The sequence below is a fragment of the Pseudopodoces humilis genome, chromosome 1 (genome assembly GCF_049639895.1).
Source record: "Pseudopodoces humilis isolate 2021_Gansu_Grassland_sample_001 chromosome 1, ASM4963989v1, whole genome shotgun sequence".
NCBI classification, from domain to species: Eukaryota; Metazoa; Chordata; class Aves; order Passeriformes; family Paridae; genus Pseudopodoces; species Pseudopodoces humilis.
Window position 1 is genome coordinate 30,725,624 of NC_142200.1, and position 26,204 is coordinate 30,751,827.

Genomic DNA, 26,204 nt, shown 5'->3' on the forward strand with positions numbered 1-26,204 from the left:
CAGGTTTTGGCAAAAAAGTTTTTGGCAGATTTGGTTTTTAATAATGGACACGGATATTTTCAGGAAATAGTGCAATAAATTTTTAATGGGCACTGGCAAATCACTTTAGAAATTTGGAATTTTTGCAAATCTATATTGAATTTTAAAGCTCCCTAATGTCTTTTATTTAGAAATCTTCCTACTTATTTTTAGGTCTGATCTCTCCTGATTCTCAGCTGAATTTCAGCCAGAGGGATAACATATATACCAGTAAACTTAAAGTGTAAAAAACACTATGGATGTCATGCATTGATGTATATTGCTTTGTAGCAATATATTTCTTCCTGTAAAAGAATAAATATAATCCTGAAAAGCACCATTATAGAACTATGGCTGTGTTCAGAAATACAGGAAGGTAGAGCCAAGCTGAGCTGTTATACCAGTATTTTTGAAGTGATGTAGCAGTCTATCTAGGTGAGACTTTAGGCATGTGAGTTAACAGCCACTGCATCTTTGTCAGGGTGGTTCCTCATTCCTTTAATATTCCTGTCTGCACACAGACATGTGATAGCAGCAGCCATGTGCTGAACTCTTGAAACACCATAAATGAATTGATGCTGTGCATGAGGTAGGTAATATCCTGCAGTTTCTCTTGCACATATGTTTTCCTCTGCTCAGTGTCCCATTGACATTGCAGGTGAAAGCACAGGTGTAAACAGGAGGAACCATCAGGAGTGTGAGGACAATTTGTTGCTTTGCATGTCACACTCCATTTTTAAAGCACAGTATTAAACAATGACCCTTCTCTTTCTAGAGCTATTATTTTTTAAAGGAAGTAATATTCCACTTTCTGATGTGCTTTTAATACAATCTAATCTTCAGGAAGCTACACTTGCTAAGATTAAAATGAGTTTGCTCTCCTTTAACAAAATGTTAATCTAAAAGGGATAATGCAAGCCTTAAATCCCAAAGTGTTAAAACCGAATTATACTGTACTTTGAAAGCTAATTATACAAAAGCATACAAAAAGAAAATATCAGAGTATTATTACAATATCTCTCTATATATAATATGTGCAAAATTCAATACACAAGGTTCTTGTTACTCATCTGTGGGTTTTCTTTAAAATAATGTTAACCTTAACTTATTTAAACCAGTATAAGTAGTTTGATGTTACTCCTGGGAAACAAAGATTGTCAATACAAGAACCTCCATAGCTTGGAGGACAAGTTGAACATGGAACTCCTACTTTATACGGTGCTTCTCCAATCCAATTCCCCCTGAAAATAAAAAATGAAAAATAATGCTTAATAATTTCAGAGTGGAAGAAAAAAATCATTAAACCATACTTGTTTTGAGTGATTAAAGTTAACATCTCCACTGATATCCCATAAACATGACATTAGTTTATTTCTGTAGTTTATTGATAAACATTGATCTAGCAATTCCCAAATAAGAGCAGGAAAATGACCATGTGAATCTAGGCCAGTAATATCCATTCCATATCCCTTAGTCTCAGTGGTGCAGTCCCAGTCCTCTTGCTTTTGCTACAACCAAGTGATTTTTGTTTCTCTGATCCCACGACAGAGTATTTTTCACTGGAGGTCTACATTTACAAAAAATAGCAAAATAAGGATTGGTGCAAGGTTTTCCTTGAGCACATTTTTGTCTGGCAGTTATCTTAGAAGCTTGTGCTTGGAAGATGGAAAAACAAACCAAGTGAAACCATACTATTAGGTTGCACCACCCTAGGTTCACATTGTGAAGCTCTGAGGCTGAATTCATTACTAGAGAAAAGGCGAGGTTAAAAACTATTTGCACCAGTAATATATTAAAAAGGAATTGGATTGGGGAATTTCCAGAGGTCTGACAGATGCAGGTGAGAGGAGAAGGAGGGCTTCTGTCTGGTGGACAGAAGTGTGCAATAGACCCTAAGGGGAAAGGGGTACAAAGTCTGGAGAGTGATCATATGAAAAGAGGCAACTCTGAAACATCTAGGAACATCTGAAAAACACATCCAGACTTTTAGGGGTTTATGTAAACCACAGACTTTTAGAGAATCATGTAACACTCATGATGTAGGCAGAAAGTTAAAATTAGATTTTTATTTAAATGTTATGTCTCACAGAGCAGAGAGCTTTCCTTTAGTTTGCATGTGACGTGGAATAGCAGTGAGTAATGCAATTATTTATGAAACATTTTGTCATCCCCCACCTCCCAGCCAGTAACACTGAATCAAAAGCCCTGGTCTGGGTTGTGCCTTGGAAGAAAGTAGGAATCTCAAGTAATTTGCTCATTCTTACCTCTCTTCCAAATGGGTACAGCAGACTAAGTGCTCAGGAAAAATATGTAGTCTGATAACAGATATGGAAATTCAGAGTTTGCTGAAAACTGCTTTCTGCTTCATTTTCTGTGCAACACATGGTGGATTTGTGTTAGATATTCTGGGGCCTTACTAAACTGCAACTATCCTTCTCAACTTCAGGGGGTTTTCACTCATTTCAGAAACATAAATATTTTTCATTGTTACAGCATGGCACCAGTGAAAATTACTGGAGTTATAAATACTAAATCTTTGCCAAATTCCAATCTTAGTAACTCAGATTGGGGCTGCAATATTCACTCTCTTCCTCTTTAGAGGAGTTTCTGATGTGCTAGTTGCTCAGGACAGAGATGTTACTGAGTGGCAAAAAGACTTTTAAATGTCTGTGCCCAAAGACTCCAAGCCTAATGTACTTAATTAAATCTAGAAAAACCAACTAGGTCCAGGGAAGACTGCTCAATGTAATTTTTGTGACCCTGCAAGAACTAGATGTGACAATCATGATTCTACTTCCCGCGACTGAAAGGTCTACTCAAAATCTCACAGAGAAAGAGCTTGCAACTTCAGGCTTGGTTTGCTGTTTGAAAAGCTGTGGGACTTTTAGACTCAGAAAATATAAAATGTCATTAATTCATTGCTACCTGATACACAAATACCAAATCAGTTTCCAAAAATGCCCAGTGTATAAATCCATTTTATTCCTATATATGAAAATAAGTATTCCAGAAAGTTTATAATTTTTAATTTTTTTTTTCAAAATAAAGATACATAAAAGTTCTCTTAGAAACTTTGATTTCATCTTGTCCGTGTTGTGGAACTGTAAGTCAGATACATTTTTTTACTACCAAATTTTTGCTCCTTCACATTCATTTCTTACCATCCTTTTCCAGTAAATACTAAATACAAAAGGACAGAGAAATCTCCTTGATTTCCAAAGGTGGTTTTTTTCCCCAAGTAAACTTATGAAATCCTATCTATTTTTCAGTTGCAAAACCTTTAAAAATTCTTTTACTCATGTAACAGCTAGAGTAATGACATATTCTTGCATATTCTTTACCACAAATGGACCTGTGCCACCAAGAGTTTATGGAAAACATGCTCAATTAATCATACTCAGATTCCTATACAGAACTATGTCTTTGCCTAATGCACAGTCAGAGAAAGCAGCCACTTACACTGTCTGTGCGGCTTCTGCAACAGTGGTGCAAACCAGACCGCAAACTGAAGCTCAGTCTCCCAGAGCCACACTTCACTGACTCATTCTGCACCCAAATGTAAGCCTGGGATGATGTCTAGGAAAATTAATTTCTGCATTTCAACCTAACACAGGCCTCTGCAAGTTATGGGATATAGGGCCACCTATGGGTGTCTATGGCCTGTATTTTAACAGACCCTAATAAGAAAGGCAAGATGAGATAGATTGGCACACATGGAGCTTATATGGAAGCAATGCTAAGGATTATGTGGCATGGTCATAAGCAAAGGTATCCTGTGGGCAATGACATATATCATAGAATGAATCACAGAATGGTTTGGGTTGGAAGGAATCTTAAGGACGAACTCGTCCCAACCTCATTGCCACAGGCAGGGAACCTTTCACTGGACCAAGCTGTGGCTGCTCAGAATCTCATCCTGTCTGGTCTTGAATACCTCCAGGGATGAGGAGTCCACAACCTCTCTGGGTGAACTGTTCCAGTGCCTCACCACCTGCACAGTAAAGAATTTCTTCTTAATGTCTAATCTAAACCCAGCCGCCTTAAGCTAAGGCCATTCCCTCTTGTCCTATCACTACATGCCCTTGTGAAAAGTTGCTCTTCAGCCTTCTTGTAAGATCCCTTCAGGTACTGGAAGGCTGATACAAGGTCTCTCTGGAGCCTTCTCTTTTCCAGGCTGAAGAGCCCAAATTCTCTCATCCTGTCTTCATAAAAGAGGGATTCTAGCCGTGATCAATTTAGTGGCTCTCCTCTGGATCTGCTCTAGCAGGTCCATGTCTTTCTTGTACTAAGGACCCAAAAACTGGATGCAGCTCTCAAGGTGGAGAGCAAAGCAGAGGAGGAGAATCACCTGCTGGGCACATCTCTTGATGGAGCCCAGGAAATGGTTGGATTTCTGGGCTGCAAGCATGCCCTGATAAATCATATTGAGCTTTTCATCCACAAACACCCCCAGGTCCTTCTCTTCAGGGCTGTTATCAATCCATTCTCTACCTAGTCTGCACCTGTGCTTGGATTAACCCAATCTAGGTGTGTTTGGCCTCACTGAATTTCATAAGGTTTACATAGGCCCACTACCCTGTCAGTAAATCAAGACCCTGATCTATGGTGGCATTGCTTACCTGAGGAAGTCTAGTTCATCACACCTATGTATAAAAGAGTGAAGAAATAAGGAATTCAAAGTAAAGTAAAGTCAGCACAAAGAAGGAAGAAAAAAAAATAGTAACAAAAATAAAAGAAAACAAGTCTTTTGTTCTGTTCCACACACATCAAGTTGATTCTTTTTCCTCCTTGTATACCGAAGTCATACATTTCTGTATGTTCAGATGGAAGGCTTGAACAAACGAGCAGCCCACAGAAAAAAAGCACAAATAGAGGTCATGCTGCAGAAAAAGGAGTAAGCAGTCCTATGAGAGGACCAAAACATGCACAAAGTATAAAAATAAACAAAAATAAAAGAGAGCAACTCACTTTGGGGCATAGTTGCATACCAAGTAAACAGCTCGCCGCCAAACAGATCCCCAGACGTTCATATTGTGGCATGTGTGGATTGCGCAGCCTATACGATTGGAAGTGGCCCAAACCATCTGAATAAATATTTATTATTGGTGAAGTCCAAAATGAAAAGGAATATACATATACATTGATTTATAGATATACACATACATTTATTTGAGAGAGAGGGTTATAAATACATCATAGGAAAGTCCAGTTTTTGGACATGAGTTTTTGAATAGAGGAAAATAATTTATATAACCTGTGTGTAATGGGTGCACATGGGTCCGTAACATCGCATCGGGCACCTAGGGTTGCAGTCTTGAGGATAAGGGAAAGCATAATCCTTCACCTCATCATACCATGGCTTTACCAGCTGGAGAATAGATCGATACCTGGGTTTGTTTAAAACACAGAAAGAAAAATGTGTCATTTTAGATTTCTCCTCAGATCACTAGGGGTAGAGTATCAAGTAATAATATTCTTAAGCCAAATGAACACTGACAGATACAGAACACAGAATACTGGATGAAATTTGCACCAGTCCAACATCTGGATCTCAGAGACTGTTCAAAGGCTGACAAAATAATTGCTTTGTAGGGTATCTTCTTACCTTCCAGTTCTTACAGACAGGTTCTGGCCCAAAAATCTCAGAAGATAGGAAGGTCCATGGTCCCAAATGCATGTAGCAGCCCAAGCCTCAGCAGATTTGGCAAGAGTTTCATCCCAAACCTGACAAAATAATGTATCCTTAGCAGTAGAACAGAAAAGAGCAGATAATGATCATAGTGCTAGAACAAAATAAGCAAGTACCTTAACCCACAAATATAATATCGGAACACATCAGATCTGGAAATAAGAAGGGAACTGGGGAGCAGCATGTACAGAATCCAGCGGGATTTGCCCTATTGCTGGACAGAATTCCTGCCCACATCATTCAAGGAAGCCAAGTATTCCAATCTCTCCCTTTTTTTCTGGAAAAGCCCTTCACCAACCGGGCATTTTCCTACCTTCCCTTTTGTGTTGATGAGATCCATGTGTGGAGAGGAGTGAAATGTTGGCTGGGACTCAGATAGAAAGTGAAGGAGAGGAACACAAAAAAGAAAAAATCAGCATAGGTATTACATACCCCACATAACTCCAACACATTTGAAATAAGATCTCAGCAATATCTATAGCCAGAGACAATGTGTTTGGCAGCTCTTCACAGTTGAGGTTGCAAGGTCAAGAAAGGGATTCCACAAAGGCAAAGACTATGGGTAGTTTCCAGGTGCAGTATGGATTTCACTACTTTATTCTGCACAGGAACTGGCATTGCTCACTGCCTGATATAAAAAGATAACAGCTCTGTAAGAACAGAAAATTGACTTCTTAAGTTCTCCAGTGTTTGGAACATGACAAGTGAACCTAAACACTGTCTCCTTTATATGCTTTTCCTGCTCAATTACACACCTGATTTGTAACTCTGCTGTTCTCTCCACAGCAAAACAGGTTTGTCTCAGAAATAATGGAGATATTGGCAACAGAACCTACTGCACCACTAGAACACCTGATAAAAAATATCTCACTGTTACATTACAAATGCACACAAAACTTAATATAACTTAGTGTTTTAAGGGATACCCAAGTAGTCTGTAGATTCTGGAATTACATGTATATTTGGAATACCCTGAGTGGAGTGTTTGGGTGCAGAATAGTTGAAGTGAATTGCAAGTAGAAAAGCAGAACAGAATGTGGTAAAATTGCCTATGTAGACCATCAGTGCTTTTTAAATAAACACAAACTCATATATCTTGAGTGGCTATGAAATAAAGAGTATGCTCTCTGAGGCAAGAAATAAGTGGCAAAGTCAGAAATAAACTTACATAGGATAAAGTGGCCCACATCACAAATATCTTCTGTACTATGAGGTAATAATTATTTCTAACACTGAATTTAGTTTTAATTTCACAAACCTGAAGAGTGAATAATTGACTAGAGCAATAAATCATGCCCTAATTCTAGTACTTTGTGAAATTTCTCTTAGTGAGAAGGACAAAATTTAGTAAATGTTATGAAATTGCTAGACCACTGAACCAAGCTTTTGTAAATATGGGGTAGATAAGGTATCTCCTCGATTAAAAGTGAAGAAGCACAATAGAGACCAGTAAGGCTCCTTAACACAAATCATTTTCCATTCAAGCAGAACCATCTTAGGGATGGTAAAATGGGTGGTGCTTAAAGCAGAGAAGATTTATTTTACACCTGCTCAGAAAATTTTCCAGAACAAAGTCAAAGCAAATTTCTACTACAAGGACAAAAGACATGTTTCTTAAGAAGCATGCTCTTCAAGCCAGGGAACACTTAGACTTCAGCTCTGAAAAATTATGGGAGTTTCTTGGACGAGTTAAGAGATAAAAAATTCAAAACCCAGGATATGCTTACAGCTTAAGGCAAAGAAAACTGTGCATAGACATTTCTTCCGCTTTGTATCTCTGCCATTAAGTTTACTAGCTGCATGTAGCCAGTATATAAAAACCCCTGTGGTACAGCAGTGGTCCCAAAAAGAGGACTTAAAGAGTAGGTACAAATATAAGAGAGTGCCTGGGGAGTGTGCCTGAGAGGCTGGGGCCACAGCCAGTGTTTGGAGCCTGCCCAGGCCCAGGGGAGCAGAGGAGCTCACAGATCCAGCGCTTGGGTCCAAACACAGCTGCCTGGTGTGCATCCATACGGGGCTGCTCTGCCAGGACTGTGACACCCCATAAACACCCTCCTTTGCTGGGATTAATCACGCTTCTGGCAGGAGTGCTCCTGCCAGGAGGCTGAACATGAGGTTTGCATGCTCGCTCCCAAGTGACCTGTCTGCACTCCCACAGTAATCTAAATGTGTACTGTATTCGCACAAATAGCACCAACATCCTGATTTCCACCCAGCACATTTCTGTGTACTGAACTGCCTCGCAAAACAGCATGTTAGGTGTTTGAAAGAAATGTCAAGAATGGACTAGGTTTTCACTATTAACACTCTTTAAACTAGGCATAGCCCCTGCCTGGGACAGTGAGGGCATTTCTAGTTCACTTTTGCTTCTCCTCAGCTTCACTTCTGGTTATCAGAAATCATCTGCAGCATTGGATTGGTAAAATTTTGGGGTATTGTTTCAAACTCAGTTAAAATGTTGTGAGTTTGTCATGTATAGTGCACTCTGCTTTCCATTGATCCCTCTCTGGACACATTAAAGTTTTGGCAAACATAAAAAAAATAAAACAAAGAGAAGGAAAATAACTATTGACTAAGGAATAAGGTGGGGGGGGAAGCACATATGGCATCTTTAAATTTCCTCCATTCTTTCATAGCAGGCTGGTGGAAAGTCTCTATAGAGATTCTTTCTGCTATGTAACTCACCTTCCTTATTTTATTTACTTCATTTTATCAGATGAAAAGGTGGTCTCAGTCCTTCTAGGACTAGATCTAGATGATCACCAGAAGAAAAGAATGCATAAGGGAGACTTTATAGAAACTTTCAGCCCCTGAAGTGAGCCTACAAAATAGCTGGAAAGAGACTTTTTGCTCTGGAATCAAGTGATAGGACAAGGGGGAACAGCTGAAAGCTGAAGGAGGCTTGGTTTAGATAAGATGTTAGGAAGAAATTCTTTACTGTGTGGGTGGTGAGGCACTGAAACAGGCTGCCCAGAGAAGTTGTGGATGCCCCATCCCTGGAAGTGTTCAAGGCCAGGCTGGATGGAGCTGTGAGCAACCTGGCCAAGTGGCAGGTGCTCCTGCCCATGGCAGGAGGGTTGGAACTGGATGATCTTTAAGATCCCTTTCAACCTAACCCATTCTATGATTCTATAAAAAGGCAAACAACTAATATAGGCTGAAGGTGAAAAATACTATCTCATAATGACCCAAAATATTGCAAGAGACTGTGCCTTAATTCACCCTTTCAAAACAAAGTCTGATCCTGAGTCCACAGTTGTACTAATTTTTATCACAGTTCAGTGTTTTGGGTATGTAGCAGTGAAAAGACATTTGGATTCTGAAGCCATGTGGCTTCATTGTTGTACACAGATAAATAGCATACCAAGAAATGCAAATATAGCCTAAAAAGAGAAACTGAAGTAACTGAAAGTGAGAGGGACAGTTTCTGTACAAGGAGTGTAACTTTTCTCTAATAAACCCTTTTTCTCTTTCTCTGTTTCTGCTGCTTTTTTCTATATCTTTCTTTTTTCTCCTGGCTTTCTCAGTCTCCTTTGGACTGAATTCTTTTGGGATCTTCCCTCGTGGGGAGTCCCACTTATCTCAGTTCTTATGATTTGAAGAAAACTCCCAGGCTCATTAGAATCTTGTTTCTTGTGTTTATTAGAAGGTCATTACAAAACCTGGCAGGTCCATCCAGACTGACTGCACAAGCTCAATTCACCACAACCTGGCTCATTTCGGTCTGATGGTACAAAATGGCCCCAAACCATGTGGTCTCTTCACCTTTATATCTATTTTTACCCTATTAACTACAGACACGTGTATTGCTATTATATCTTAACAAACAAGTTTTCTGTATCTACTTATGTAATTAAAACTGCGACTAATTCTAAACCAATCTTTCTTTGTGCTCCCAAAAACTGCAGAATCATGGAGAAGAAGGAAGAAGAAGAACTAAAAGCTATACCCTTCTTCCTCCATCTTTACTCCATGTGTGAAACCCCTCTAAAATCTGTATTTTTCACCTCAGTGATATATTAAGCATTTTTCTACTTTCTACTTAATCTCTTACAAATCTTGGTTTGCTCAGGAATATTTGGAAGCCCTTCTGTCAACAGCAAATTGGATTGATGCTTTTTTAGACAATAGAATAAACAAAGAAATGTCACTACATTTCTGGACTCCTACAAGAAGAAATTAAAAACTCAAGCTAATTAACAAAGAATTTTAAAGAAACAGTGATAAACAAAATTACAAACTCTGACACATGAGCAATCATATTCCTATTAAACACATCCGATAAAGCTGCCTGACATGAACAAAAAACTGTAAAAGAGAAAAATGAGAAAAATTTCCATACTCAGCAGGTTAAGATCTAAGAAGGTGACTCATCCTGAAATGCTGATCATGCAAACTCCCAGTGCCAAACTATGATCCATCCACTCCCTGGGGACAGCTAATCTTCATTTGCTGGGTTTCAAGTAGTTGAAGAAGAAGTCGCCTTCTATCCAGTATAAAGATCCCACCCAAACTCCAGATCACTGATTCAGTCCAGCATGGAAACCTTCCCACTTCTCAGCTGGGTCTAACTGAGCCACGATAGAGTTAAAGCGTGTCACCACATTTCCACTGACAACTTGAAATGAACATCCTTTGGCCAATTTATTTTTCTTTCTTGAGCCAAAGATTATTTTCCTAGAAAGCTCTCTGACTGTGCTCTCTGTACTGCTCCCTGCAAAACAACACTTCCAAACTTTATCTCATTTGAAAATTGTCAAGAGGGCTGAACACAAGGAACAGGACAGTGCTTCTACATGGGGAGCCTCAACACCTGAGACTATTTCATGAGGCAGCTCTGGGTTGTTCTCTACACCCACACAGCATGTGTTTGCTGAGAGTTAGGAGTAAGATCTTAGCGTTAATAAAGTCAGCAGGAATTTTGCCAGTGAGCCAGAATTTCATCCTCAGTTTTGTTTGTTTCCCTCTGCAAACAAATAGTAAAATATTTAATCCCTAAAATGTGTAATAAGCAATAGAGAGTAAAACAAAATCTCTTTCATGTTGAATGTAGTTTCTTGAAGCCCAAAAAGTGGGCTTCCTTCACCAAGGAAAGCCTTTTAATATTGTGGGTTACAGTTTCCTCATACATTCCCTTTTTATAGCTGTTTCCATAGTGGTCTTGCAGTTGTTCTTAGACAATTTCCATGTAAAAAGGATAAAGTTGTCCTCTTGTGCTAGGTCAGAACAGAAGGTCCTGGTCACAACTATGCTCTTAGGTATTAAAACAATGGTGAAGCTGAATAAACATTCTGATGATGAAAAAGAAAAGAAACAACTACAATATTACAAAGAACTGTACATGACATTTGTTGAAAAATAATTGGCTGTTCCCTTCCTACTTTGATACCTATGTTTTGAGGAATTGCATACATAACAATTTTTAACTATAACTTGAACTTAGGAACACAGTTTTGCTCATTTTCATTGCAGGCAGAATTGCAGTCCTCAATCACTACAGCTCAATCAGTACAGCTGAAGTGACAAACACTGGGTAGAGATGTGAACACAAATCCAGCTCAAACAGGTGAAGCTGACTATTTTAACCACTCCCTTCTGCAGCAGCTTCTTTAACAAAGTGCAGCTACATGAAGAGATGGCAAATGAAATACAGGGATATGCAATTTGAAGAGAGTTGCATGGTGAGGCTGCTACATTTTGAAGCAATAAAAATGGCAATTTGTTTTCTAGTCTTGGCATCTTATTTTTTCGTTTATATATGCTTAGTGTGGAATCATATTAGTGATATTCAGATTGTTATTTCGCGCAAACCAATCTACAGCAATTCTTAGGCTTCTCAGAAAGATGGCCAGTATGACCTTCTTTTAGCAATGATCAGTTAAAAAATTAGGCATTCCACCTCAAACATATTATTTTACTCTCCAGTAGCCCCCTGCTTCTCTTTGTTTGCCTAGCTGAAGATCAAAAGCTCTTACTTCCAGAATGGCAGCAAGCGAGAAAGAAGAAAACCTTGGCTCAAGCAATTTCTTCCTCCGATAAAAACACTGTGAAGCCAAGGGATGAAATTCGACATGTCCAGCCCATCTGTGCAGCTGCATTCCACAGCTGCTAGTGCAAGTCCCAGAGCGGATTAGCAGATGTAGGCTGCTACCCTCCAACACACAGGTCTTGTCCTCACGGGTCACTCAGCCTTGCACTGCTCACACCACTTGCGCGTGCGGTGGCTGTCTCAAATCCCACAGCAGCGTGCAGGGCACACAGGAGTCCTTTGCTCCCCTTCTCTTTCATATAGCCAGACCTGTAGTATTTTCAGGTTTCCTACTGAACCTTTCTGTAGGACCCCCCACCATGTCCACTACCCCAAATCTGGCAGAAAGCTTAATAAAACAACCCAACAGCCCTTCTGCCTGCATGCTTTTACAGCCGAATGATTGAAAGAGCCTCGTCTTTTTGCTCTCACTTTTTTCAATACATACTGTGTGATGAAAACATATGAGCTCATTGGAACTTACAGAGAGATGTCACAAACTTTATATATTTATTTAGGCTCTGAGATCATTTGGACTCTAGACTCTCTCCCTCTAAGAATATGATTTTTTTCTTTTATCTCAACAGCCACCTGTTAAAAATTTATGTATGCATATTGTAATTGGTGCCTACCACATATGCAAGTACTTTCTCACATGTAGTAGGTAATAATTAGAAAATTTACACAGAAAATTGCCAGTCTACCCTCTGGAGAAAAATATTTTGATGGGAATCGCAGTTCTGTATGTCATTCTTTTGCAAATAAATGGAGGGCTAATACATCAAGCTGCTTGTCCAACAACCCACTGCAACTCAAACCAAAACTGTGCAATGTTTTATAGTAAATTTACTCTCATATATCCAAACCCCCAAACATCTGAGTCACACTTCTGAAGAGCTCAGTATTAGAAAGTCTGGCTTAATCCAGGCATCACCGGACATATTCCCAAGAAACCTCATTGCCAGAAATACTTTCCTTATGAAAATTCAAGTCTGTGTTTTACATAGGAGTTTATATTCCTGGGTGTCTCTGTGGTACAAACACAAAGTGCTATCATTTGAAGTTTTATCACTGTTAGTAGTCAATGTTTTTTTCTTCTAAAGGTTGTCTGCACTTCCTTTCATGTTTGGCATCGGGCTTTTAGACAACAAGAAATAAATAAAATTGGTATGCTTTCAGATTTAATAACAATAAGCTTCTCTGATATGCTATTGTTTAGCTTTTGGAAAAGTTAAATATTGCACCTATATATCTTAAAATATTCAGTGCTTTTTTAACCTACTGCAGGACATATTTTAATTGGCAGCAGCTTATCTTAGAAGTGGTAACAAAAAGGACCAAACTCTAGTTCCATGTCACCCTGACAATTGGTCAGAAGTCTGAAAAGGAGTGTGTCTGACCTCTTTCATTTTAAATATGATCAGAACAAATTGTATTTTTTTAGAAACACAAAATGTGAATGAAAATGTATTTGTTTTGTTGTGTTTCATTCCTCTTATATATAGAAAAAAATCTACACTTCGCTTTTCTTTGTTACTAACCACTGAAGCTTTCCATCAAAAGAAAAATTGTTCTTAATTTCTTTAAAAGTTTTCAAAGAAAATACTTACTATTTTCTAAGTAGCTCTAGCTGAAAGATATGGCAGCATGACATAAAAGAAAACACATAGAAGCTCCTTCTTTCTGTAGAATAAAGAATAAGAACAATAGTTCTTTATTCTCAGAAGAAGAAAGCTCAATTTAAGATTCTTTCTCTTGATACAGATTAACAGATATCACTGACAGATACATAGATGTGCAAACCCAGTTCATTCTCAGTTTCATTAACACAGACCTCAAATCCCATCCCAGGTCACCTGCAGATGCATTCATATAAATCTGTGATAGACTACTTATCTTTCCAGGTAGAAAGAGAACAAAAATGTTGAGAGGTTTAAGGTTACTATCATCTCCATTCATGTATGAAACAAAGTTCTGTGTACTTTGGATCAAGATTCTTGTGAAAAATGCCCTGTCTCTGTTTTTAGCCAAGAAGTTCAAGAGGTGCTACATTTAATAATAAAGGAATGTCTAATTCCGAGGCCTCTGGGCAAGCTGCTTTTCTATCTGAGACTTTACTAAGTTGTTTTTTGTTTGTTTAAACTCCTAGAAGGCTCTCTGCTCATACTAAATTTAAATAATGTAAATATTCTTTTCTAAAACACCATCAAGATGGATCTTTTAAAATTGTTAAGCATAAAACATTGGAACAGAGCTCTAGTACCAAAGCAAGTTTAACACAGTCATTCTTTTCCACAAAATTTATCAACAACAGCATTTTTGAAAGAAGTTTTTCAGACTTTTCAAGGAGTGCTTTCCAGGAAGTGTCTTTTCCATTTAACTCTTGAATGCATCTTCTACCATTCACTCTGAACATAACAGATGGCTTTTGTACTTGTTATCAGTAAAATCCACTTGGATTTGACCCTAGATGCACACTGGTTATTGAGACAGGCTTTCCTAGCTTTCTGTCAATGAAACTGCTGGAAAAATGGGCAACACTCTACATCTCAGTGACAGCCAAGTAGTTCAGTGCTACATTATTGACGGTGGTGCACTAGGAAATATGTAAGCGGCTAAACTCACCTCTGAGGCAAAAGAGAGCTAGGTAAATCTATTATGCCCAAATTAGCAGAAAGTAAGCTCCATTTACTCCTGCTTTCTCTCAGCTTGCTGCCAGTTGCCATGTTGTGCCTCCACTGCAGAAAAAGACTGAGTATGATGTAAAACAACTGCTTCCTTTCCAGGCTGTGATGCAGACAGATGGCATTAACTGTAGCCATGTGAACCACCGCAATTCCCTCCATATTATTCTAATTTTCTGAGAGGATCACTATTGCAGAATTCATTTTGCCATAGTCTTCAGACACTTCTGGTGCTGGGTTATGGTATTAGGCAGAAAGGATATACTCAATTTGATAAACAGAAAAATGAGTGGTAGGAGGCACAAACTGGAACCAGTGAACACATTCCACCATTATACCCCTTCCTATTTGTTCTTACCTCACTTGTGAATTCCCAGCATAGAGCAAGCTAAAAGCCACGGCAGACTGGGATAGGAAGCCCACACTGCGGAACCCCCAAGTATCTTCAGCTCTCATCTGCCAGAAGACTGGGGTGGACTATACTTACGTTTATTTTGTGCTCTGGCATGATGAAAAGCATATCAAGAACTTTGTACCCTGACACGTCATCTGGTTACTTTATTTCAAACTTTACCATTCCGGATTTAAGGGAACAAGGCTACTGAGTGGAAAAAGTAGGCTGCCAGTAACTTCTACAGCAAATTCTTCATTGCTTTATGTCAGTTGGGTCTTTAGACATGCACAGTTAAAAAGATGGGCCTAATCTTCTTTGACATCTGAGGGTCTTGTTCACCAGTTTAAGAAAGGAACTGTAAATGGAGTGCAACTGTAATTCTATCCAATATGCGGAAGTATTGTAATGGCATGCACATGCAAATTAAGGAAAGATAATATGTGTCTTAATGCCAAGAAAACTATCAGTAAATATGTAAAGGGTAATTTTTGAAATGAAAAAGCATAGAAATTCTATTGGCAGTTTAAAAATGCATATAAAGATTAATTATCTGAGGTTTAGAGGGAAATATTTAGGTTAGACATTTGGAAATAATTTCTATTCCTAAGGTAAAGTATTTGCCAAGAGATGTGACTGAGACAGCATCACTATATGTGTTCAAGAGCAGACAAGATGAAAACCATATGTATGTAATGCAGAAGGAAGTCCTGCAACAGGCCAGGGATAAAGTACATGAATTAAGAGACTCTATCCAACACATTAGACATAAATCTTGAAGGAACTAGCCCTGCAATCCTTACTCACAGACATGTATGATTTCAGTGGGACCATGTAAATAAGCCAGGGCAAATGACTCAAGAACAAAATGTCCTTAAAGATTCAGAATGGTCTGTAAGAAACCATACTGAAAACAGTAAAAAAATAAATAAATAAAAATAGGTAAACAGATTGAGAAGTTTATTTATCAGAAATGCTACTGAATTGGAGAAAACCTAACTCGCTCCTTCCATGTCCATACAAAAGGCCTTTACTATTAAGCAGAACTTTGGAAAACTTGAAGTAGGTTTGCTGGGGTTTTTTTTGTCTTTGTCTTACCCATCATTTACTGCATATTCACAGAATATTTTTAGGATCACCTTGACAGCAAAAGAATTTTATCAAGACTTTCAAACTTAGAAGTGAAATAATCAGGCAGTATTTGCATTTGTGAGCACTACCACACTTGTGCTTATACCTTCCTTCTTTGACCTGACTGCAGAGGTTACCTGCAAATTTTCTGGGACAGGAAGTATCCAAATAAATCACCTCAGCAAAGACAGTCATTTCTGGGCCACACAAAGCACACATATTTCCAGCATGACACTCATGGACTCCTTCACAGGACTACAGGAGCTTCTTTTGGAACACAATTACTGTTCTTATAACAATAGGTCGTTTCCTTTGTTTAGTCTATTACGGTCTTTTATGTGGATTTACTAGAAATTAATATGCTGAAGTTCTCCATTCTCTTCCAGTTCCTCTGCCATCAGCTCATGAGAAACACAAAATAACTTCTGGGTAGCTAAACAAACTCGTTTCAGGATAGTCTGGAAATCTTTTACTACTTTGAGTTCTACAAAGTGAATCAAAGTGACAAAGTTCAAATAGGGGCAGATTTTCCCAAACATAAAAGTTTTATATTTCCCAAATATGAAAGCTACATATCACTGAACAAAAGAGAATTGAAACTGTGTCAGAACATCTTTGGTACATTGGCAGGCTCAAGTTTATCTAGAGCACTTTTTGCACTTAAAATCTTCGGACAGCATTCCACAAACTTGTTTTTGAGCATGCAATCCTGTCCTCTCTATTATACTTCAGACATGCTACTGCCAGTCCACCAGTGTGAGCCCATACTGGGCTCAGGACTCATCCTTGCCAAGCCAGCAGTGAAACTACCCATGGCTTGTGTTTTGCTACGGCTCTTCAACGAGTTATTCAGATCACCTTGGAGAACTCTTAAATAAAACATATTTTTCCATTTTGCATGGGAATTCCATGGAGGCTGGTGTTCAGTGTTCACCAAGTGTTATATCAGTTACTGCTTCTGCATGTAAAGCTGTAAAGAGCATGTCTGTATGTAAGCACCTGCTCAACCAGCTTTTGCACAGAAAGAGATGTGGGATACAACAAAGACCATACAGACATTGAAGAAACTGGCCTCGAGTGGGGGTGACTGTAAGAAAGGTAAACATAACTTCTAATCATCAAAGGAACAGGTATTTAATGAATGAATGTTTTGGAAGCCTAAAGATAGTACCAATGCACACTAAAAGACATTTTATGAGACTCAGATTTCAGTTGGCAACATCTTGCAAATATTTACTGGCCTAACAAGTAGCTGAGTTGTTCCAGAAAGGCAACACAGGTCTCTATAGTACAGAATCAGCATTCAGGAAAAGGGATTTCTTTGTTCACATGCTTCCACTGGATCTACAGATGTACATACTTTTCATACTAGACAGCTGCTGGCAACTCTACACCTCATTTTTCTGAATCATGAATTTTATGGAATCTTTCTGCTTTCTCCACAAAAAATATGCAAAGAGAAGTAGATGATTTTTACCCTTTGGCAGGCCAAAAGTACGGTGTTTTCCTTCTTTCTGCAGGTATGCCCTCAGCTTTTAAAGGACAAGCAAAGAATTTCTTAGGATGAGGAAGAAAAAGGTCCAAATTAAAATAAGGACTCATCAATTCTGCATTATAGGCCTGGAAGTTCTTGTTCCCTTTCATTTTCCTTCACATATACACTGACTAGATTTGTACTTGTACAAAAGCTTCCAGCTGAAGACATCAACAGCTCCAGAAGCAGAACCAAAAGGAGGACTACTTCAAAGACTAACACACTGGGTGCCAATGTCCCAACAGGAAGACTTACCAAAATGTAACTGGCATGAGACACACCAGTTTCTTTCTCTGGGGACTGACACAATGCCTCCCCCATGACTGAATCCCCAGCTATCTGCTTCCATGGGGGGCTGCAGACAACAATAGGCTGGGACAGCACGCAGACCCACCTCTCCCAAAGAGAACTAAAACACTTCCCAGCTCAGTTTATCTGAACTTACCTGCCTAACCCATGTGCATTCAAAGCTGTTCTCCCAGACCTCTCATCCAAAGTCCTACAGTACATAAACCTTCAAGACAGTAAGGGCAAAGAGAAAAATGCCCAAGGAGTGTGAAGTATCAGTGAATGCACTGAACATGGGAGAAGCAGACTGTATCAAGGAGAGGAACAGAATGTGTCAAGTAGAAAAGCCCCAAAAAAGGTTGGGTGTGGAAAACTGGAATCACAAGAACCAAACCATGCAGCCAAACCCTAAAGGGGTTTTATTTCCACCAGGGAGGTGGAAATAAAAGCAAATTGAACTGCACAGAAGTGAGAATGTGATACAGTAATTAATGAGAAGAACAGCTCCTAACAGAATTAAGAAAAAACAACAAAACACAATTTGCTATGACAGTGAACAGAGAAAATATGAAAAAATATCTTTTTCTAGTGCTTCAAAACTGCTTCGTTTTTCTCTATTTCAACACACTTACAAAAGATTTCCACAATCTACTGCATCTGTAAGCAATTCCAGCTCTCTAACATGTGACATCCGTTTTAGTCATTGTTAGGGAAAATGGGATAGGCCACTTTCTTCACTACCCCAGCACTTTTCCATAGTATTCAGGAAAGGAACACACACTCTGTAAGGTTCTTTCAAGTACAAATGCATGCTGTCCGCTGGTAATGATAATGTGTTCATTCTCTTATTTATGAAAGTAAGTATTGAGAAACATAACATCTTTTTCTATATAGCAGCAGCAACCTCATGTCTCTGCAAGATACAACAGATGCTGCGCCACACACCAAAATTATTCAGACCAAAGAATGGACAAGGAAAATTCAGTTAATGATAATGGTATTTCCAGCCTTGGTATGGCTTACAGCACCATATCATCTTCGAGGCCTCCCTGCCAAAATTCTTCTGTAGTCAGAGAGGTAAGAAGTACCAAAGATGGTGCCATGACCACAACCCAGATGGCAGAGCACACCATGTGTGATGCTGCTCAGTGAGCATTTTTTGCCCTGTAGTTACATGAGACATACTCAGACTTATACAATCTTAAAAGAGAATTGATGGCAGAGGGGTGGCTGCCACTTGGGAATTCAAGCTCAAGTTGCACTCTGGATCATTTCCTACATAGCTTTAGGTGCTGATCTGAATTCTGCAGCATGAAGTCACAAAGTACTTTCAGACTGGAAAGCCAAATGTAAAAGAAAGCTTTCAGTCCTTGCACTTGACACTAGTGATGGGGCTGATCCTGCCAGGAACACAGGTGCATCCTATGGCTGGTTGCTACTGGCAAAAGCAATAGTAAGAAAGGCAAGGAAAAGAACAGCATGCCAGCTGTAAAGAGCATGACTTCAATCTTGATTTTGTATCTATGCTGCAGCAAAGCTGCAGCAGATCACCCACCAATATAGATAAAATCTTGGCAGTTTATGTATATGAGTTCATTAAAATAGATTTCATCCAGGAAACTTGCTTTCTATTTACAAGGTTTTTTTACTGAACAGGCTAAGAACATAGCACATACAAAACCCTTGGGAATATGACAGAGCGCTGGCTTCATTTAAGCAAACTGCAGGAGCACATTTCTAAAACACACAAGCCAAGCAAGGGTATGGTAGGCTGCCATTCCCTCAGACATTACAACAAAGTTTATTTATGCAGAATCAAAGGAAACATCAGTGGAGAGTACAGCAATGAAAATGATGACTGAGCTTGACTTCTGACCGCTCTGGTTTTTCTGTCTCTGACCTTTCCACTTAACCAGACTTCAAACTCAGCCTATGGTCTTCATCCTGCAATATTCTGAGAGCACTCAACATTCTGAGGTGCTGTTGGGATGTGCTGAACAGATTATATGATGAAATACAGATTTAGGTAACATCTGTGATAGAAACATGTCCAAATTGTTAATCATTAGCTGCTACAAAGGAGGAGCTGTTATTACTGATGCCCCCTTTTTATGTCAAGCTGATGGTGTCCTGTTTCTCAAGCCTATTAACGGTCTGCTGTCATATGAGAACCTCTGGGACTTTAAGCATTTATTATGGTGCTGAAACAACTTGTCTGTACATTCAAAACAGTGTGAATACCCTAATTACAATGAAAAAAAAAAAATTGTTGGAAAACCTATGTTTAATATTAGAGGCGCACTTTATGCATGCTTGCAAAGTTGGAACACGAAGTAGCAAACACTGCTTTAGCCAGTAGTGCTAAGTATGAGATCACAGTGAATGTGAAACTTCTATCATACCTGCAGGAACAGGTATTTCCTAAAAGTATTTTCCAATAAGTGGAAAATGTGCCTGCCACATAGTCTTTTTGAGCACATTGAAATCCTACATACTATATAAACATTAAAAGCAGCATTGTATTTGATGGAAAGATAAAGGTATTGGGTGTACACAAACAATATGCAGTAAGTAAAACACATGAACAGGAGACAAACTGCATCAGATGAACTACCTTGCAAACACAGTCTTACCATATTGCTTCCATACATACTGTGTGTGAAATAAATTAGAAATGGTCATTGGGTATCTTTTTGCCCACATCAGGGCAATGACTTTCAGTGTAGTCCACAAAAACTATGCGGCTAATGATCAGCACTTTAAACACTTTGGTTCACATGTGATCACATACTATTCCTCAGGCCAACAAGCAGTTAACTCACCACTTCACTTCATTGGGACTACACATGGAAATGAAAATTGAACAGGGCAAGTAAAGAGTTCATTTAGTTCAAATTTAGGTTTTGCTTGCTGAAGTTAATGCAGCTTGAAAAACATAAGGACAGAACATTCTAGTAAGCAGTAACAGATAAAAAAAATTTATTTAGTTAACTAAACCATTACAATTTGTTTAAGAAAATCAGAGCACTGATTTACAGTTTGTTTTACTCTGAAATAAACAGTTCACTTACCATATATTCCATGTTGGAAGCAGGTGGGAAGACTTTGCCTCTGACTTGATTATGATAATCAAGAATGGCAATCATGTCATTCTGTGAAATGTAGCGCTTCCGCCTGGCTTTGGGAATTTTTGCAGAGTCCAGATGAGCTGCCAAAGCTGTCTTGATGTCAGTGAAATTATTGTCTGACAGGAATAGGTCAGTGGAGTTGGGTAACACAAATGCACTTGTTTCACAGAGAATGGAAAGTAAGAGAGTACAACTGATTGCAGCAATTACTGTCATTTTGGGGCCAAAGGACACAGATAGGCCACAGAGGTACTCTGCTTTAAGTCAGGGCAGCAGAAAACAAATCTGTAGAAGAGAAGATACCAAAGATGTGATTCTGTACATCTGGGTAGCAAGACAAAGTGAACTAGCAGGCTGTGACCAGAAAAATCATTTTGTCTGTCAGCTCAATCATAAAAACAATCCGGGCAGAACACGTGTTGCTGAGCAATTTTCAATAACTGTATTAAGTGATGATGGTCTTACTTACTACAACACACCAAACTGAAGTATCATTATACCACTGACGACTGATGGTCAGAGCTAGTAGTATTCCTGAAACAGTGGCAGTGCTATCACACCCGATCAGTCCATAAACCACAATATAAATCTTAAATGGGGAGACTGCAAGAAATCTCACATCACGTTTTCCACTGAAAATTAAAAATACATCCTAGGCTATGCCTATCCCATAGGCATGGACTGTTTTGACACAATGTGGCAGAGATAAACTAGTAGGCAAAAGAAAACATAGACAGCATGAAAGCAGGACATCTTAGAAATAGCATTCAAATCTTAAGTTCACCAAATGTGATGAGCATTGATAAAACTGCATGCAAAGAAACTTATGGAACTGAATGGCTTACCTCAGGATAATATCAAGAAAAAAAGAACACAGTCTATTGTTCTCCCAGTATATATAGCACTCTCCTATGTGATGATATGAACCTTTGTGAAGAAAGTGTCTCTTATTACAACCCCCCAAAGAAGAAAACCGTGCTGGTTGTAAAGCTTGTGGCCAGAGGAGCTGCTGACAGCCTTTATATGTTGGAGCCGGTGTGAGGCAGCGCGGGCAGTGTGGCGGCGGGCCGCGCTCAGCCGGGCCGGGCGGGAGGGGCTGTGCCGAGCACCGGCCGCCATTGGGTGGCACCCCGGAGGGTGGGTGCTTTGGGGACTCGGTCACACCCCTCCCGCTGCAGCACAAAGGGCCAGCGTGCAGCACTCTCTATTCGGCATTTCCTACCTTTTCTCTTTTTTCTTTTTTTTTTTTTTTCTTTTTTTTCTTTTTTTTTTCCCCTTCCCTCCGTGGCTGTTTTTTTTCCTCATTTCCCGAGCATCAGGCTGGCTCGGGAAGCGCTGTTTCACGCAGCTCCACGAGCCCGCACGGCGCAGAGTTTGCAAACCCGTGTTTGCTGTCCCGGTGACAGGAAAAGGAACCCGTGCAACGCCGTGGCCCCGGCCTGGCCCGGCCCGGCAGCGCGGTGTGCCCGGGCCCCGCCGGGCAGCGGGCGAGCGGCAGCCCGGGCCAGCGGCCCCGCTCCATCCATCGCCGGCACGGCAGCTGCCCGAGGGCTGCTCCGCCCTCCGCTCGCCCCCTTCTCCTCCGGCCTCGGCACAGGCAGAGCTCCGGGCGGTCGCGGCTGTCCCACAGCAGTTACCTGAACGTCTGCCAGTGAGGAGTCCCGGGAGCGGCAGGACCGAGAGATCCCGCCCGTGCCAGGGAGACATCTGTTCCCCATTACCTAGCCTATAGCTGGAATTATTTAAGCACAGAATGGTCCAGCCACTCAGACAGCAGAGCTAAGGGCATAACACTGAGGCCATGACGAAAGCGACCAGAGAAGCAGCAGCAGCCAGCGATTGTGTACTGGGGACGGCGTATGGGAGCTACACAATGTCAGGCTGACTCCCCACCAGGGCTGGGCGACCTGGGGCAGCCTGCGAAATGAGACCCTTAAAAGTGTAATTATAGTATTTTGTGACATCATAAAGGAGCTGGGAGGGAGAAACACAACAGGTTTGCTATTACACCAAAATTTACGAGTGCTCAAAAGTTTCAGTAGCTCTGTTAGAGAAGTAATATGGGATTTAAGTATTAAGGAAGTGCAGTCCAGTAGTTGGAGCTCAGGGCTGGAAGCCAACACTCACGCTCTCCTTTTGGCTCTGCTGCTCACTTGCTGTGTGGCCTAACCCAAACCATTTAATCTCGGTGTGCAATCTCTACAACAGGATAACAGTCTTCTACACACATGGCGTAAGGATCAAATGACTAGCGTTTGATAGTGTACTTTGTGATGAAAGGTGTTAAGTATAAAGTGTCATAATGAGTTACATTACTATATGTATACCCAGCGTGTCCAAAACTGCTACTTAAGCTGCAGGTATTCCTTTGCATGATTATACAAGAAACTTGAAGACATAATTTGTCCTTGCAGGACTAGATGTTGGATGATTAGTTTCATTCCATCTGCTTTCTTCTGAAATGAATCTCGTATTTGTTCATGTTAATGTCAGGAACTGTCTTCCCATTGTATGAGTACAATAAGAATTCTCAGCTTCTTTGAATTGCTGCAGGTCCTTTGATTTCATCTAAGCTTCAATAAGTTACCAAAAGGAAGACACCAGCTTAACATGTCAGGAAGTTCAGAGGGTAAGTTTTACTACTTAGCCACATTTTAGAGTGCTATAATTATTTCTTTGTACCTTGTGGCAGTACTTGAAGGCTCTTACGATACAGGACACTATAAAGAAGAGCAAGGATATACAAAGAAAATGTGAAATAGCCATAGCCTTTACATCTATAAAAGTACAGTCAGAGCTGTACATCTGAGGTGTACTTCCCTGAAAAATAGACCACTTTATGAGAAAATTCTTTTATTTCCCTTACCATCTAGTTCTTTGTTTCTATGTAACTGGCAGTCAGTGCAACTACCTAAATGTAAAAAAAAAAAAAAAAAAAAAAAAAAGTTATGAGCAATGCTAATAATCATTATTGCAAAAAGTGTATTATGAAGGTGAAAGGCCTTAGAGCATGAGAGTATCTCAAGCCAAGCGTGTTGTACTGGTCAGTTGTCAAGAAGTTGCAAATAGTGAAATATGATAGTAACTCTCAGGCTTGATAAGTAAGATAGTGAAGACAATCACACGCACATGTGTGTTCAGTTTTCTTCTGAAGGAGTCAATCACCAGATACACGATGAAATTTAACAAGCAAGGCCAATGAAGCCACACTAAAGTTCTCATGGTCTGTGCCAAGGAGAGGAATGTCTAAAATGAAGAGGAATGAAGAAAAAACACATCAAAGATGTCTCAAGGAGAAAAATAAGAAGTGGATGGTACCATCTGCAACATACTCAAAAAAGAACTGTTCCCCGACTCTTCAGCCATCTCTGAAAAGACAAAGCAAACAATCTGACCTGTGATAAAAGACCATTACAGGCCAGAGACAGAGCATTAGTGAAACTTTGAATAAGTCAAAATATCTGTAAACCTAATTAGGAACAGAATGTGCCAGCCGAGATGGCCACAACGTGGTTTCTGAGCAGCCTGGAAAAAAAATAAAGGACAATAATTCTTCTACTTAATGTCAGCAAATGTTACCAGTGAGAAAAGTTATATAATCAAGAGTGAGAAAGAAGGTAGAAAAAAAATAAGAAAAATAACTCAGTTTATCTTCTGAATGACTCAGTTCTAGGAAATGGACTAGATTTCAAGGTTTCTCTATAAAATATCCACATTTTACAGAACCAATGTTCATGCATAGGAAACAAAAGGAGAAATAGCAATATAACATACTACCATAAGATCTAGATTTCATCTGGGCCATAGGCTGTACAAAGTCATGGGTCAAAAAGAACAGGATATGAGTTTATTAAATGTAGCATCTTTACCTTCACTGTACAATAAAAGTGATGACTCACAATAGTCATTCTGCAGTGTACTCCTTTCATTAAGACTATAAATTCTGAATTTCTGAGTAATAGGTGATTACCCCTTGCTCAACAATGTGGGATGAACTTCATCATGTTGAGTGACATTTATTTTAGTAAATTAATTAAGAATTTATAAAAGCTGAATCGTTGTAATTTAAAAATAGCATATTTACAGCAAAATAATTTTATGCTGATTGTTAATAGTAGGCAGTTAAGCTTGAAATATTTATTATAATTTATTTTACTTCTGAATAACTTGACCATACCTGCCTGGGATTTTACATACTTTTGATATTATATCTGTAGTGGCGGACAGTAATTCATATAGTTGAAGGCTAAAATGAGAAGTTTTTTTTCCCCCTGTCCTGTATCTCCAAGCAGAGTAAAGTTCAAAAAAACCTCACACATTCATATTTCTCAGATCATATCAGACACATATCCTGGAAGATTGCTTGAATAACTCTAAACATCATTGACTATATTGATTATATCTTGGTAATTACACTGGAGTTGTAAGCACTCAGTTTATATAGAGACAGAACTTATGGTGTTTTCATCTTGAACTGAATCCTATCCAATATTTCAAATTGTACCAAAGATAAAAGCTTCAAACAAAGAAGACGGAATAAGTATGATATGGACAATCATATTCTCAGCATTATACATTTTTTCCAAGCAAGCTTAAAATATAATTTTCACCAAACACAGACATGAATATCCTTAATGGCATAGGATTGGGTGGCAACAATAACAAATCTGGCATATGGAAGACTCATAAAACAATTTCACAGAATTGTTAGTGTTGGAAGGGACCTCTGGAGATCATCTAGTCCAACCCTCCTGACAAGGAAGGGTCACCTAGAGCAGGTGACACAGGAACAGTTCAGATGGGCTTTGAATGTCTCCAGGGAGGGAGACTCCACCCCGTACAGAGCAGCCTGTTCCAGTGCCCAGGCACCCTCAATGTAAAATTCTTCCTCATGTTGAGGTCGAACTTCTTGTGTCTTAGTTTATAGCCATTACTTGTTGTCCTGTCACTGGGCACCACTGAAAAGAGTCTGACACCATCCTCTTGACACCCACCTTTGTGATATTCGTATGCATTAATGGGGGTCCCCTCTCAACCTTTGTTTCTGGACTAAACAGGCCCAGCTTCCACAGTCTCTCCTCATAAGAAAGATCTCCCAGTTTGCTCAGGTTTGTCTGTTGTTACTGGAAATATATCAACAGCCTGGAAAAGAATTAGTAGAAAATGAGGAATAATTATTTATAATGAAAGGAAATTCTAATTAAATGTATCAAGAACTCTGCTCTGCCAAGCAATTCCTGCTGAGTGGATGCTGAAGAGCTGTTGCCAGTCATAATATAACATTTCTTAGAAATGAGGTAATTAGCACACTTT

At 39.4% G+C, this 26,204-nt stretch overlaps 1 protein-coding gene across 1 annotated transcript; it reads right to left on the bottom strand.

The window, feature by feature from the left end:
* Window positions 1–1,045: 1,045 nt before the first annotated feature.
* On the bottom strand, window positions 1,046–21,869 carry PI15 (peptidase inhibitor 15). The gene is made up of 6 exons (XM_005517082.3): window positions 21,737–21,869; window positions 20,835–21,176; window positions 5,624–5,742; window positions 5,273–5,405; window positions 4,987–5,102; window positions 1,046–1,259 (listed from the first exon to the last, which is right to left on the bottom strand). The coding sequence occupies exons 2-6, from the start codon at window positions 21,105–21,107 to the stop codon at window positions 1,124–1,126; spliced, it is 777 nt and encodes a 258-aa protein (XP_005517139.2). The 5' UTR covers window positions 21,108–21,176; window positions 21,737–21,869; the 3' UTR covers window positions 1,046–1,123.
* Window positions 21,870–26,204: the final 4,335 nt, after the last annotated feature.